Source organism: Vombatus ursinus, unplaced genomic scaffold (genome assembly GCF_900497805.2).
Source record: "Vombatus ursinus unplaced genomic scaffold, bare-nosed wombat genome assembly UNPS02014821.1, whole genome shotgun sequence".
NCBI lineage: Eukaryota > Metazoa > Chordata > Mammalia > Diprotodontia > Vombatidae > Vombatus > Vombatus ursinus.
In genome coordinates, this window is record NW_020954599.1 from 50,671,868 (window position 1) to 50,686,954 (window position 15,087).

Here is a 15,087-nt window from a genome sequence, read left to right on the forward strand (position 1 = left end):
ATATTGCCATTTCAAGAAAGCTTGTATACCAAATACTAAGGGGTTTTTTTGTTTGTTTTTTGTTTTTAACAAAGTCCTGAAAGCCTGACAATTCATTAAATGTCCATTTTGTTATTGTTGTTGTTGTTGTTATTATTGCTGTTGTTGTTTTTCCATTCAGGATTATGCTTAGCTTTGCTGAGCATGATATTTTCGGCTGCAAGTCCAGTACATTTGATCTTGGATATGTAGTGTTCCAAGATCTGTAGTCTTTTAGTGTCACCACTACTAGGTCTTTTGTGATTCTAATTGTGGCACTGCCATATTTAATTTTTTTTTCTTGTTGCTTGTAATATTTTATCCTTGAGCTGGGGGTTTCATAATTTGACTATGATATTCCTGTGGGTTTTCCTCATAGGATCTCTTTGAAGTAGTGATCAGTGGATTTTTTCCCTCTTGTTCTAACACTTCGGGACAATTTTCTTTAATTATTTCTTGTATTATTGTATCAAGATTCTTTTTCTGATCATAACTTTCAGGTAGTCCAATTATTCTAATGTTTTCTCTGCTTGATCTGTTCTCCGGATCAGTTATTTTTCTTATGAGATGTTTCACATTCTCTTCTATTTTTTCATTCTTTATATTTTGTTTTATTATTTCTTGATCTCTTATAATGTCACTGGCCACCCCTTGCCCAGTTCTGATTTTCAAAGAGTCATTTTCTTACTTAAGATTCTGGATCTGCTTTTCTAATTGGTTGACTTTCTTTTCATAATTCTGTTGTTTTTCTTGGATTTTTTTTTTTTCTAAGTTTTTCCTCAGTCTCTCTCATTTGATTTTTGAAATCTTTTTTAAGTTCTTCTCTGGATTCTTTTTGGACAGGTGACCATTTGATGTTACTCTTTGGGGTAGAAGAGGGTTTTGTTTCAGTATTGCTTTCTGAAGATGAACCCTTGTCTTTTCTATTCCCATAGTAATTCTCTATGTTTGGATTCTTTCTCCTTTGCCTATTCATTTTTTGTTATTTGTAGCAGCTTAGTTTTTGCAATCACCTGTAGCCCTGGGATGTGGGGGATGGTGCCTTTGGCCTTAGATCTTCCTTAAGTTCTGCAGCCTCCTAAGTGCCCACAACCAGCAGTGTCCCGCCCCGCTGCTTCTGCACTCCCTGGGCGAGCTTGTGCTGGTTCCATCTTACCTCAGCCATGTCTCCACAGCACAGCTGGGTCTGGCATTCCTTGTCAGCAGAGGTTCCTTTGATCTTCCCCAGCTTAGAGGCCCACCTCCCCTTCATTGTCCCAGGGATAAAAGTTCTTGTGGCTGGGGCTGAGGCAGTCTCCCCACCCAGCTAACCCCAGGGGCTTATGGCTTGCTGTTTAAGTGGGCCTAGCCTAGAGGGACCAAACCACATCCTGGGATTTTTCTTCAGATCTTTTCTGATTGTCTCAGGAGGACCTCTTTAAGGCCCTACTCTTGTTTATTTTTACCCCTTTATATTTGCCCTGAGGCCTATTTTAGCTCTTGTGGGGGAAAATCTTGAGAGCTTAAGTTTTTGTGACCTGTTCCACCATCTTCCCAGAATCTACTTATCAGGAAATAACTTTTTCAAAGCTTTTGGCATCTAATTGTGTTTTTCTGATCCACAGGAAATATATTAAGTTCAATTAAAGAAAATTATATTATGAAACAGAATTTTATCAAAGTTGGCTTTGGCATTTTCTTTTGGTTTATCTTATTATACCTTGGCGTTTATAAAATATGCGTTCATACTCTTTATCTAATTTTTAGCTTCGCTTTTTGTCCAGGCCCAACAAACTCCTTTGAAGAAAGTGAATCCTGGAGAAGAAAGGAGGAAAATGTTAGAGGTATAAAGTCAACTATTGCTTATTTTCAAGCCATTTAAGTAATTTTTAAACAACTAAAAATCCTTGCAGTACAAAATTAAACCTCAAAACCTTTCCTCCTTATTTCTTTCCACCAAAAACCTTTAACGGATGCTTCTACTAATGGAGTACTAACCTTCCTGATGAAAATATAAAAGAAGGAATTAATATAGTGACTAAAATAATACTTTATTTCCCTTTAAGGAGTTAGCAAGGAGGAGAAGGTTGGAATATCATGAAAAAGAAAAAAAACAAAGGGAACAGGTAGACTTAGGTTTATTTTTTTCTTGCTTTACTGATATATTCAATGTACTGTATTTCAAATGGTCTAAAGAGACTATCTTTTAATTGTTACAGATTAGTTTATTGAAACAAGAACATATGAAAAGACAAGAGAAGGAAAGGGTAAGGATAAAATTTCCTTTATTTTTCTGTAATATGTTTTTCTTCAGGAATCCATTTTTACTTCATATGTAACATTTGCTTCTTAAACAAAATACTTGAAATGGCTCTTTTTTTTTTCCTTAAAGATGGAGCGAATAAATAGGGCCAGGGAACAAGGATGGAGAAGTGTTCTAAGTTGTGGTGGAAGTGGTGAAGTTAAGGTAGGCAGTAGATGTTAATATTTATTCTGATAATTATGAAATTATAGTTAAAATTTAGTCCTATAATATAATGCCTCTATTGATTACTTCCATTGGTAAATAAAAACATACTCATGATAGATTCGCAGTTAATCCTTCAGATATCATAAGGTCTCTTTGTCTTGGCTAGGTATATTTACTTCTAAAATTGTTTTATTTTTATTTGTTGATATGTGAAAATGGTGACATTTCTAGAAACCGTGCTTGGGAGGCCTGTAGTAAATAGATATCTCATATTACTCTTGTCTTTTTTAACTTGGTTTATATGATAACTCACTCTTTTAGTACAGTATTAAATATCCTAGCTTCCCCTTGGGGATCTTGACTTCTTAACATTTGCTTACTTCCAAACTTGCTTCTGCTATATTCTGTATGTTTTAAAAAATGTTTTAAGAGGCAGCTAGGTGGAGCAGGGATAGAGTACTGGCCCTGATGTCAAGAGGACCTGAGTTCAAATCCCAGCCTCAGACCAAACACTTGAAACTTACTAGCTGTGTGACCCTGGGCAAGTCACTTAACCCCAGTTGCCTTAAAAAAAAAGTTTTAAGAGCCCTTTTTTCTTTTGGCATCACTATTACCGATAATGCCTCCTCCTCCTTTTCCTCTAACCTCTATCCTTTGTATTAAAAATTAAGAAGAAATGTAAAAAATGTAAAAAATTAGTGTAGTCAAGTTGGCAAATCTATTGGAATAACAACATACTCTACCTAGAAATGTTTATTTATCATTATTAATTTTGTTATTATTAAATATGTCTCTTTTACTTATTAAAATTGAATCTTAATAAGTTATAGGGCTTAAAAAAGACCTCTACAATCTGGAAGAGTATCAAATATCTAAAATTATAAAACAGACCATTTTCAGGAGATAAACTATTAATAAATAAACTATTTTCTCAAAAAAGATGTCATCTGGATTGCTAAGTGAACTCATCCAAACTTTAATAGATCATAATATGTATTGCCTGGACTGTTGCTAAATGTAAAGATAAAGAGTATTTATATAGTACTTTGTATATATTATCTCATTTGGTTATATAGAGAAACTATATTCTAGTTTATTATAATTGATCAATAAGTATTAGGTTGTGGATAATGTGCTGGCAATACAAAGTCAAAAATGGAACCATTCTTTTTTAGAAGGAACTATGATTCTGATCAATAGAACTGGAAATGTATATGCTAAAAAAGGACCAAAAAGCAATGGCATTAATGAATATGGATGAAAAATCATTAAATAAAACATTGGCAATAAAAATACCAAAATACATTAAAAGTATTCATTTCTGCCAAGTAGGATTCATACAAGGAATGCAAAGGAATTAATCAATATCCTGAGACCTCTTAATCAAATGAACAAGAAACTGAGTCTTCAGGCAGTCAAAACAAATTTATTAAGCTCTTACTATGTGTCAGGCATTATCCTAAATGCCGAGGATACAAAAGAAGGCAAAAGATTGTCCCTGCTTTCATGAAGCTTCACAATTTAATGGGAAGACAACATGCAAACAACTATACACAAACAGGACATGTACAGCACATATTGGAGATAATCCTTAAGGGGGATTGGGAAAGGCTTCTTTTAGGAAGTAAGACTATTTTCTGCAACTTTGAAAGACCAGGGAAGCAAGGAGGTAGAGATGAGCAACGAGAGTGTTTCAGGCATGAGACAACAAGTGAAAATTCTCCGAGTTTAGAGATGGATTGTTGTATTCAAGGGACAGCCAGGAGGCCAGCGTTATAGGACTGTGAAATATTCGGAGGAAAGTAATGTGTAAGAACACTGGAAAGGTAGGAGGGGTCCAGGTTATGGAGAGCTTTAAAAGCCAAAGAAAGCATTTTATATTTGATCCTGAAGGTGATAGGAAGCCCCTGGAGTTTATTGCATAGGGAAATGACATGGTCTTAGTTCTTTTCAGTGACATATGAGAGAGGGTTCTCAGCTGAAAGGGTAAGGGAGAGGGAGCTCTGAGAAGTTTGAGAGATGAAAAGATCTGGAGAAGGTAATGTGGTGAGTGGGATCTTGGGTAAGGAAACTGCAGAAGGATTACCTTGCTAGAGTGAAGGTTCATTTGAGTTTATGCAGCATAATTGATGTTAGAGAAGACACAGTTGTGAGAGCATTGAGGAATTAATGTACAGGTTATCTGAAGGAAGAAAAGATATCAAAGGCATAGAAAAAATCTTGGTCTTTATACTGAAACAAGGCTATTGAGTGAACTACAACAATGCTAACACATTTGCCTACTTTGCTATTTATATAAAATTGTAATGAGAATTATATGAAATTTGGTGAAGATATCCTCCATGAGGATATCAGGAGGGAAAAAACAGGATTACGCAAATGATATTCCACAATATACCACCTCTTTGTCTTCTTGTAATTGACTAAAAGGAACAGAAATTTTAGGCACAAGGGAGCAGACTCCCTGATCACACTTATAGGGTGGAAAAGAATGCTTGTGGAAGTACAAAGACCAGAGCAGAGGCCAGGAGAGTAGTGAACATACTTCTCCTTAGACCATACCACCTTGGAAGAACTGAAAACGTAATGCCCCCACCCCCAAGGTAGTTCTGAAAACAGCTGCACAAAAAAACCTGATGCTTGGGACAGTGCCCCCTCCACCCAAGGAGCAGAGCCAAATTTTAACATGTAAAGGTAAAACTCAAGAAATAGGTTGGGGAAAATGAGCAAATGACAAAAAAAAAAAAAAAAGAACCTAATTGTAGAAAGTTACTATGGTGACAGAGAAGAGCAAAACAAACTCAGAAGACAGCATAGTCAAAACTGCTACATACAAAGGCTCAAAAAAAATGTAAATTGGTCTTAGGCCCAAAAGGAATTCCTGGAAGAGCTCAGAAAAGATTTTAAATAATCAAATAAAAGAGGTACAGGGAAAAAAATTGGGAAAACAAATCACAGTGATGCAAAAAAATCATGAAAAAGGAGTCAACAACTTGGTAAATGCTGAAAAAAAAACATCTTAAAAAACAGAATAGATCAAATGGTAAAAGAGGCAGAAAAATCTAATGAGAAGAACTTTTTTTTAGTTTTCAACATTTATTTTTATAAGATTTTGAGTCTCAAATTTTTCTCCCTCCATTTCTTCCCTCCCCCGTCCTCAAGACAGCAAGCCATCTAATCTTGGTTATCTTCATGGTTAACATGTAGAATGATGTTAAACATATTTCCACATTAGTTGTATTGTGATAGAAGAATCAGAACAAAAGGGAAGAACCACGAGAAAGAAAAAATAAACATAGGAACAAAAGAAAAGGTGAAAATAGTATGCTTTGATCTGTATTCAGATGCTGTTGTTTTTTCTCTGGATACCATTCCCGTATCTTTGCCAAGAAAACTCCATGGACAAAGTCCATGTAATCCCATAGATTTGGACATGACTGAACAACAAATTTTATTAGTAATAACAATTAATGAAGGAGATGGTCAAACTTGTCAGATACAGATATGGTCCTGTGGGGGTCTTCCTTAGGAACCTAGCAAATTCTTCTATGTCTATTTCAAGTAATGGACCCAATTTTTTTTAAGTTTAAAAAAAAAGTATGCTTTAATATGTATTCAAACACCATCAGTTCCTTCTCTGGGGATGGATAGCATTTTTCATCATAAGTCCTTCAGAGTTGTCTTGGATCATTGTATTGCTGAGAATAGCTAAGTCATTCACAGCTAGTCATCTTATGATATTGCTGTTACTTTGCACACAATGCATTTCAGTTTGCATCAGCCCATGCAAGTCTTTCCAGGTTTTCCTGAGAGCATCCTACTCATAATTTCTTTTTCTTAAATGATTAATTTATGTATTTTTAGTTTTCAACATTCACTTCCATAAGACTCACATGTACAAAAATATTTATAGCAGGTTTTTTGTGTTGGCCAAGAATTGATTTTGCTTTATTGCTTCTTGATGTCTCATGGAGTCGTTAGCTTCAAGTTGCACAATTTCAATTTTTAAAGATTTTCTTCAATGAGCTTTCTTTTCTTCAGTGTGAATTTTCATATATCTTTTTTCCATGTGGCCAATTATGCTTTTTAAGGAGTTCTTCCTTTCACTGAATTTCGATGTATCTTTTTCCATGTGGCCAAGTCTGCTTTTTTTTTTTAGACAATTGGGGTTAAGTGACTTGCCCAGGTCACAAAACTAGTAAGTGTCAAGTGTTTGGTCTGAGGACAGATTTGAACTCAGGTCCTCCTGACTTCAGGGTTGGTGCTCTATCCACTGCGCCACCTAGCTGCCCCTCAATTCTAATTTTTTAAAGAATTATTTTCCGTTTGGCCAATTATGCTATTTAAATAGGTCTTCTCTTCAGTGAATTTGCACAAAGAAAGCCAATGCATCCAAGATTATTAGGGAAGCAGAAAACTGGGAAAGAATTTTTACAACCAGTGTCTCTGATAAAGGCGTTGTTTCTAAAATATATAGAGAACAGAGTCAAATTTATAAGAATACAAAGCATTCCCCAATTGATAAATGGCCAAAGGATATGAACAGTCAATTTTCAGACGAAGAAACTAAAGCTATTTATAGTCATATGAAAAAATGAACCAAATCACTGTTGATTAGAGAAATGCCAATCAAAACAACTCTGAGGTACCACATCACACCTATTAGATTGGCTAACATGACAAAACAAGTAAATGATAAATGTTGGAGAAGATGTAGAAAACTGATAGAATCTTAAAGCAGATTGAGGCATAGTTTTTTGTACTTTATTTTTCTTAGGAGGTTTTTTCATCTGTGTTTTCTTTCACAATATGATTAATATGGAAATATGTTTTGCATGACTGCACATGTATAAGCTATGTAAAATTGCTTGCCTTCTCAATGAGGGGGGAGAGAAAGAAAGAAAGAGTTAGGAACTCAAAAATTTTTTAAAATGAATGTTTAAAAAATTGATTTTACATGTGATTGGAGGAAAATTAAATGTTAAAATTTTTTTAAAATTTTATATTTGCACAGGATAGCTTTTCATATAGATACTTAGAAGAATAAATAGATTTCAGAGAGAACTAGGTAGTAAAACTCTAATAGTGGGAGGCCTCAAAGTAACCCTTTTACAGCTAGAAAAATTTTAAAAGAAAATAAGAAACGTTAAAGACCTAATAGAATTTTATAAAAATTAAATGTGGTAGCTCTTTGGTGATTGCTGATTGGCGCTAGTAAAGTCTCACAGCCAAATGAAGAAAAAGAACAATATTAAGCACATACTTTACTGATTGGATGCAATAAAATTTGCATTTAATAAAGGCCTATTGAAAGATCAGGTATTAAAAATTAGAGACTAATTTGATCCTAACGAATTGGTGGATGAAAGAACAAGTCATAGAAACGATAGATAATTAGTGAGGGGGAAATGACAGTAATGAAACAATATACAGAATCTTTATGCTGCAGCTAAAGCAGTGGGAGAATTTGTGTATCTCAATATTTCCATTAATAAAAGAGAAAAAGAATAGATAGATGACTTTAGCACGTAACCAAACAAAACTAGAAAAATATATTTTAAAACCCCAATTAAACACCAAAATAGAATTTCTGAAAATGAAAGAAGCAATTTATAAAATTTGAAAGAAAAAAATTTGAATTAAAATAAAAATAAGAATTGGGTTTTTTTGAGTGGAGTAATAGTAAAATAGACAAACCGTATCCTAATTTGGTTTTTAAAGAATAAGAATATCAGATTACATGTATCAAAAATTAAAAAGGAGAATTCACAACAAATGTATAAACAGATGGAAAGTGAAGTAAATAAAATTAAGAAAGCAATATGATAACTCTAGCATTGTCAATTTTGAAAGACTTAAGAACCTTACCAGTGCCACAAGCAGCTTATGTCCAGAATATAGATTCATATTCCTATCCCTCCAGTCTTGACAGGGAAGTTATGAACAAGAGGTGTAGAGAGGGGATGTGTTTTCTGATACAGCCAGTGTGAAAACTCTTATTGCTTGACTTTATACTAGTTTGACATAAGAGAATGAATGCCTTTATTTTTAGTTGGGGAGTGGGACCAAGGAGAGTTATAGTGATGCCAGGGGAAAAAAATTAATGAAATGTTTATAAATAACACAGAAGAGAGCATGAATTTCAGAGAGATATCAGCAAGACAATATTTGAATGACACTGTCAAATATATTATAAATTTTTTTAAAGCAAGCTGTACATACAGATTCACAGTTTTCATCTCCAGTTCTTTTTCTGTTCTTTGAATATGGAAATGATTGTTTTTATATTTATAAGTTTAAAATAAGTGAAAAAGAATGTTATTAAACCTAAAATTGGAACACTATACTTAACTTCCATAGTTAAACTCTTAAGGTGATCTTCCATAATGTGGCTCCTGGTACCTCTCCTTAGAACTCCATTTGTGACCTCCTATCTAAATTCTCTTCCCTCTTCTCATTTGTTGTCTTTCGTGATCTCTGCTTTGTTTGACATTATTTAGACCATTTCCCGCTTGAACCTCTCTTTCCTTCATTTTGTGACATCATACTCTTTTTGTTTGTATCATACCTATTTGACTAACCTCACATCGTCCCTTGCTTTATCTTTCCACACTTTGGACTGTACCTCTCTACTCTTCTCTCTTTTTAGTATTATAAAGAAGTGACTTCTAGTATTGTAAAGAACTGATAAAGAACTTCTTCCAGCCTTCCAAGTTTCACCTTTTTGTGATGGCTTCTGAAAGTACATTTCCAGCCCTGAGAGTCTACATTGTCTTCATCTCTAAGATCTCCAGATAAATATAGTTATCAGCTCCAATTAAAGGAATGGCTTTCTGATACCTCAGACAATGTGTCAGGAATTGAAATCTTACTTCCTTCTTCCCTTAGCTTATAACTTCTTCTTAATTGATCTTAATTTTTGTAAGCAGCACCGTAATTTTCCCAAACACTAGGAATCAAAACACTTCTTCCTATATGTCTAATCAGTATCCCAGTACTGCCAATTCTTTATCACTCTTCAACAGTTCTTTGTATTCCCCAACCAACCCTTTAGTTTAGATCTTCCCAATAGAGCTGCTTTCCCTTGGCATAGTGTCTGATTTGTGGTGGATCTAGCACAGCAGTAAAAGGTTGATCTCCCTCATATACTGTTTTCACTTTAAAGTCTGCTTTGGCTTCCCAGGTAATATTAAAAGTTGACATTTATACAGTGTTTTGAGATTTATAAAGAAAAACTTATGAGATACATATTTCTAGATATTATTATTCCTGTTTTATGGATGAAGAAATGGTAGAAGAGAAATTGAATTACATCTGTGAGCATACAGCTAAGAACTGTCAGATACAGAACTTGAACCCAGATCTCTCCTGACTCTTATGACCAGTGCTCTTTCACTTATATCAAATTCAAATCCAAGCCCTTTATCCTGATACTGAAATCCAACTACATTTCTCATTGCTTTCCAATATACCTTAACCAATCCAATCTCATTACCATTCATCCTTTCTTCCCTTTCTACCTCAGACACCTACCTTGATACTTTTCATTTCAATATCTTATCTTATTTTGTTCTGTTACCTAGAAGGTCCTCTTTCTTCTTCCTTACTATTCAAACCCAGTTCAAGATTAACTTCTTCTAGAAAGCATTCAGTTATTAACATTTTCTGCCATAATCTTTCTCTAGCATTGGGTATTTCCTCATCACCTATTTTACATTCTGTGCCACATTATTGTTCACTTATACCGTGTGTAATCTTTCCAAGTACACTGCAAGTTTCTTGAGGATAGGAACTTTGTCTTGTATTTCTTTTATATCCCTTATTAAAGAAAGGACTGTTAAATAATTTTAATCCATTGATTTTTATATGCATGCAGTGTTGCTAATTGCAAGTGAATGTTATCTTCATTGTTTTAACCTCCATTTGGAAACATTTTAATAAAATTTACCTGTAATTACTATATATGTATTTGATACATTATTGTTCATCTATTTTTATTGGTTCACAGTGTAAACTAAAAAATGCATTATCATTGTCATTGGAAAACTACTATGCACTTAAGTATTCGGGGGAACATTTTATTAGAATTTACCTATAGTTCTATGCATGTATTTATCATATTCCTTTTAATTTATTTTGCTAATATATTTTTATTAGTACACAAAGTATACCAAAAATTCATTGTCATTGTTACAGAGGAAACTACCATGTTTTTGAGTATTTTGTAATGTTAAAGGAAAACTATAGAATATTATGTAGTATTATCATCTTTTAAGTTAATAAATTCTATTTGAAAAGGCATCTATTTAAATTAATATGTTTTATTCTTTGGGTTCATGATACATATGAAATAAAAAAAGACAAAAGACTATGAAAGCACTTTGTTTCATTTCCAGGCTTCCTATATTGGTGGTAGAAGGGCAATGGCACCAGGTCCTTTTCCTTCCCGAGCACCATATGAACATTACCATGCTATTTTTGATCAAATGCAGCAACAAAGAGCGGAAGACAGAGAGGCTAGGTGGAAAGGAGAAATACATCGCCATTGCCTTCCTGAAAGGTATGGTTATGTTTTAGTGATGTTGAATCTGCTCTGCTCCAGATTAAAGTAATGAAAATCACTGTGCATATTTATCTACAGAGGTGTTCCTCCTGGAATACGTCCAGGATTTCCTAATGGGGCTGCAGGTCATCACCATTCTTCTGATGCTGATACAGTTAGAAAAACATTGAAAAGATTGAAGGCCGTGTCTAAACAAGCCAATTCAAACAGGTTGGACTGTGGTAATCTGTGAATCCATCATTGTGTGTAATTTTGTCTATTGTCATATGTAGCTTAATTATTGTATTTATTTGAAGATCTCTTCATCCCTCAGAATCATTTGTCTTTTGGAAAGTGACATATGACTTAATTTTCTAAGTTGTAAATGCATTTGGCACTTAATTATATTCTGTCAAGGAACCATAAATTCTAATACTAAATTATAGTCAGTAACTTTTTTCAGTGACTCGACCTTTTAGCTTATAATTGAGATCAAAATGATTACATTCAAGGATATGGGTCAAGATATGCTTATGTATCTCTATTTAAATCTTTACATTTGTTATCGTGCAGCCATGCTACCATCATAGTAAGTTTGGGTTTTGTTTCAATTATATATTTTTTAAAAAACATTGAAAACCCCTAATTTTTCCCAGCTCTTTTCCCCTTTGTTTTTCTCTCACCTTTTCTTCTGAGACTATTTTCATCTCATTCTCTTCTCAGCCATTACTAATTTTTGTTTCCCTGTAGTCCTGGTACTCTTGTATTTCCCCCTTTCTCTTGTGAATCAATAGTAACAGACTGACCTTGAATTTACAGACCTCCTTTGTTCCTTAGAGTACAAAAATCTGTTAATGAAAACTCCCTTTTCATGCTTAAAATAGCTATGAGATGGAATGGAGGAGTTGTCACTAACAAGAACATTTAACTACATCCTCTTTTCTTGTTGAGTTCTTCTGGAGGGCACTTTTAAGGGAAAGATGCTTTTGAACTAAATTGATTCAGAGGGACATTCCTACAGTTGGTCTATGGGAGCGGAAATCGGTATGATTGGTGCAGGATAGATGCTCATTAGAATACATTAAAACAGTTGCAAATAATTAAGTTATGTTTAAATTAATACTTGATACCCGATACTCTGTGTAAGGTACTAGGAAGACTGTGTAAATTCAGGGCAGTCCAGTGTGGTGTAGCTATAGTACACTTTAAGACATTCGAGCAAAGAATTGCAGGAACTAAAACATATAAAGCATCCCAATAAGATTGACACATTCTTTAGCTGTTCATTTGTAACAAATGTTAAACTAGGGGGGTAGAGCCAAGATGGCAGAGAAAAGGCAAAGCACTGAGCTGAGCTCTCCCAAATTCCCCTCTAAACAATTTAAAATAATAATTCAAAGCAAATTCTGGAGTAGCAGAACCCAAAACAAGACAGGGTCAAACGGTTTTCCAGCCCAAGATAACTTAGAAGGTCAGTAGGAAATATCTATCATACCAGGTGAGAATGGAGCACAGTCCAGTGCTAGTATAGGCCATACCACAGGAAACCAGCAGAAGTCCTTGGGGGCAAGTGAATTGCCTGCAAGCAGCCAGAATCAGACAACTGGTCAGAAGATTTCAGTGATCTCTTTGCTGGTACTGGGTCCAGGACTCCGTTGCATTACCATACTCTGATCCACTTTGAAGTCCTGGGTTGATGAGCACACCAAAGCTTATGGCTGCAGGGGAAAAGGGAAGAGCTCAAAAAGGATTTTAAAGAATCAAATAAATGAGGTAGAGGAAAAAGTTGGAAAAACAAATCATAGTGATGCAAGAAAATCATGAAAAAAAGAGTCAACAGCTTGGTGAAGTAGGCACAAAAAAATTCTGAAGAAAATAACTAAAATTAAAAAAAAAAACCAGGGCCAGAAGTGCAGGGAAGGGGAGTTGCTGCGGTTTCCTGCTTCAACAGTGCTTGAACGGAACCTGCTGCTCGATTCCTGGCTGGAGTCGCCCTTAGCCACCTGTCCACCTTCACCTCCACCCCATTCGAGCAGCAGCCGCCTGCCTTAGCCACCCCCCGCCGTCGCTGCCCCCCCGGCCTCAGCCGCTGTGCAGCCGTCTTCCTCCTCCTCTTCCTTTTCGCCATCTCCGCCACCATGATGACCTCATTCCCCTCTCAGGTGCCACAGAACTACCACCAGGACTCGGAGGCCACCATCAACCGGCAGATCAACCTGGAGCTCTATGCCTCCTACATCTACCTGTCCATGTCTTACTACTTCGACCGAGATGATGTGGCACTGAAGAACTTTGCCAAATGTTTCCTTCACCAATCCCACGAGGAGAGGGAGCATGCTGAGAAGCTAATGACACTGCAAAACCAGCGAGGCAGTCGGATCTTCCTGCAGGACATCAAGAAACCAGACCGAGATGACTGGGAGAGTGGGCTGAACGCAATGGAGTGTGCTCTGCACTTGGAGAAAAATGCCAGTCAGTCTTTACTGGAATTGTACAAGCTGGCAACTGACAAGAACGACCCCCATTTATGTGATTTCATCGAAACCCGCTACCTGGACGAACAGGTAAAGTCCATCAAACAAGTGGGTGATCACGTAACCAACCTGCGCAAAGTGGGGGCCCCCGATTCTGGCATGGCGGAATATCTTTTTGACAAGCACACCCTTGGAGACAGTGACAACAAGAGCTGAGCCACACTTGGCTTCCCCCACGTTTGGGAACTGTGGGAGTGACTCCTACTGTCTTTTAGTGCATGGATATTTTGGTTATCTGACCTTTTCATAATCTGTACCAAAAAACTACCACCATTTACATCCCAATAAAGTGACGTGGTACTGATGAAAAAAAAAATAAAAATAAAAAAAATACAGTATAGGCAAATGTTAAAAGAGGCACAAAAGTCCAATGAAGAGATGAATGCCTTAAAAAGCAGACTTGGCCACATGGATAAAGATAAACAAAAATTCACGGAAGAGAAGAACTATTTAAATAGCATAATTGGCCAAACGGAAAATAATTCTTTAAAAAATTAGAATTGAGGGGCAGCTAGGTGGCGCAGTGGATAGAGCACCAACCCTGAAGTCAGGAGGACTGAGTTCAAATCTGTCCTCAGACCACACACTTGACACTTACTAGCTGTGTGACCCTGGGCAAGTCACTTAACCCCAATTGCCTAAAAAAAAAAAAAATTTCGAATTGGGCAGGTGGAAGCTAATGCCTCCATGAGACATCAAGAAGAAATAAAGAAAAATCTAAAGAATGAAAAAGTAGAAGAAAATGTGAAGTATCTTATTGAAAAAACAACCAACTTGGAAAATAGATCAAGGAGAGATAATTTAAGAATTACTGTACTACCTGGAAGCCATGATCTAAAAAAGAACCTAGTCATTATCTTTCAAGAAATTATCAAGGAAAACTGCCCTGATGTTCTAGAACCAGTGGATAAAATAGAAATGGAAAAAAATCCACTGATCACCTCCTGAAAGAGATCCCCAAATAAAAACCCGCAGGAATATTATAGCCAAATTCCAGAGCTCACAGGAAGAGGAGAAATTATTGTAAGCAACCAGAAAGAAACTATTCAGATATTGTGGGGCCACAGTCAAAATAATACAAGATTTAGCAGTTTCTACATTAAAGGATCAAAGGCTTGGAATACAATATTCTAAAATAAGGAGTTAGGATTATAACCAAGATTATAATTTTGCTAAATTGAGCATAATCCTTCAGGGAAAATTGAGTATAATTGAGTATAAATTGAGTATAATCCTTCAGGGAAAAAAAATGGACATTCAATGAAACATTCCTGATGAAAAGGCCAGAGTTGAATGGAAAATTTGACTTTGAGATACAAGACTCGAGAGAAGCATAAAAAGATAAACAGGGAAGACAAATCATAAGGGATTCAATACGTTAAACTGTTTACATTCCTACATGGGAAGATGATACTTGTAACACTTAAAAACTTTCTCATTATTCAGGCAGTTAGAAGGCATATACATAGAGTACAAGGGGGTAAGTAGAATATTATGAGATTATATCCAAAAATATTGTGAGATGATATCCAAAAAAATAAGGG

At 35.4% G+C, this 15,087-nt stretch overlaps 2 protein-coding genes across 17 annotated transcripts in view; both read left to right on the forward strand.

Annotated features, from left to right (window-relative positions):
- Positions 1 to 15,087, forward strand: part of NEK1 (NIMA related kinase 1) — a 161,944-nt gene that overhangs the window by 60,816 nt on the left and 86,041 nt on the right. For 12 of the 16 annotated variants that reach the window (XM_027837316.1, XM_027837314.1, XM_027837319.1 and 9 more), the window contains 6 exons: positions 1,782 to 1,841; positions 2,064 to 2,123; positions 2,217 to 2,264; positions 2,390 to 2,464; positions 10,864 to 11,027; positions 11,109 to 11,240. In XM_027837316.1, coding sequence (XP_027693117.1) covers positions 1,782 to 1,841; positions 2,064 to 2,123; positions 2,217 to 2,264; positions 2,390 to 2,464; positions 10,864 to 11,027; positions 11,109 to 11,240 — 539 coding nt within the window. The remainder of the gene's footprint in view (positions 1 to 1,781; positions 1,842 to 2,063; positions 2,124 to 2,216; positions 2,265 to 2,389; positions 2,465 to 10,863; positions 11,028 to 11,108; positions 11,241 to 15,087) is intronic. The other 4 variants (XM_027837326.1, XM_027837327.1, XM_027837322.1 and 1 more) reach the window with 3 other exon arrangements.
- On the forward strand, positions 13,148 to 13,859 carry LOC114024319 (ferritin heavy chain-like). Its single transcript, XM_027837331.1, has one exon. The coding sequence runs from the start codon at positions 13,148 to 13,150 to the stop codon at positions 13,697 to 13,699; it is 552 nt and encodes a 183-aa protein (XP_027693132.1). The 3' UTR covers positions 13,700 to 13,859.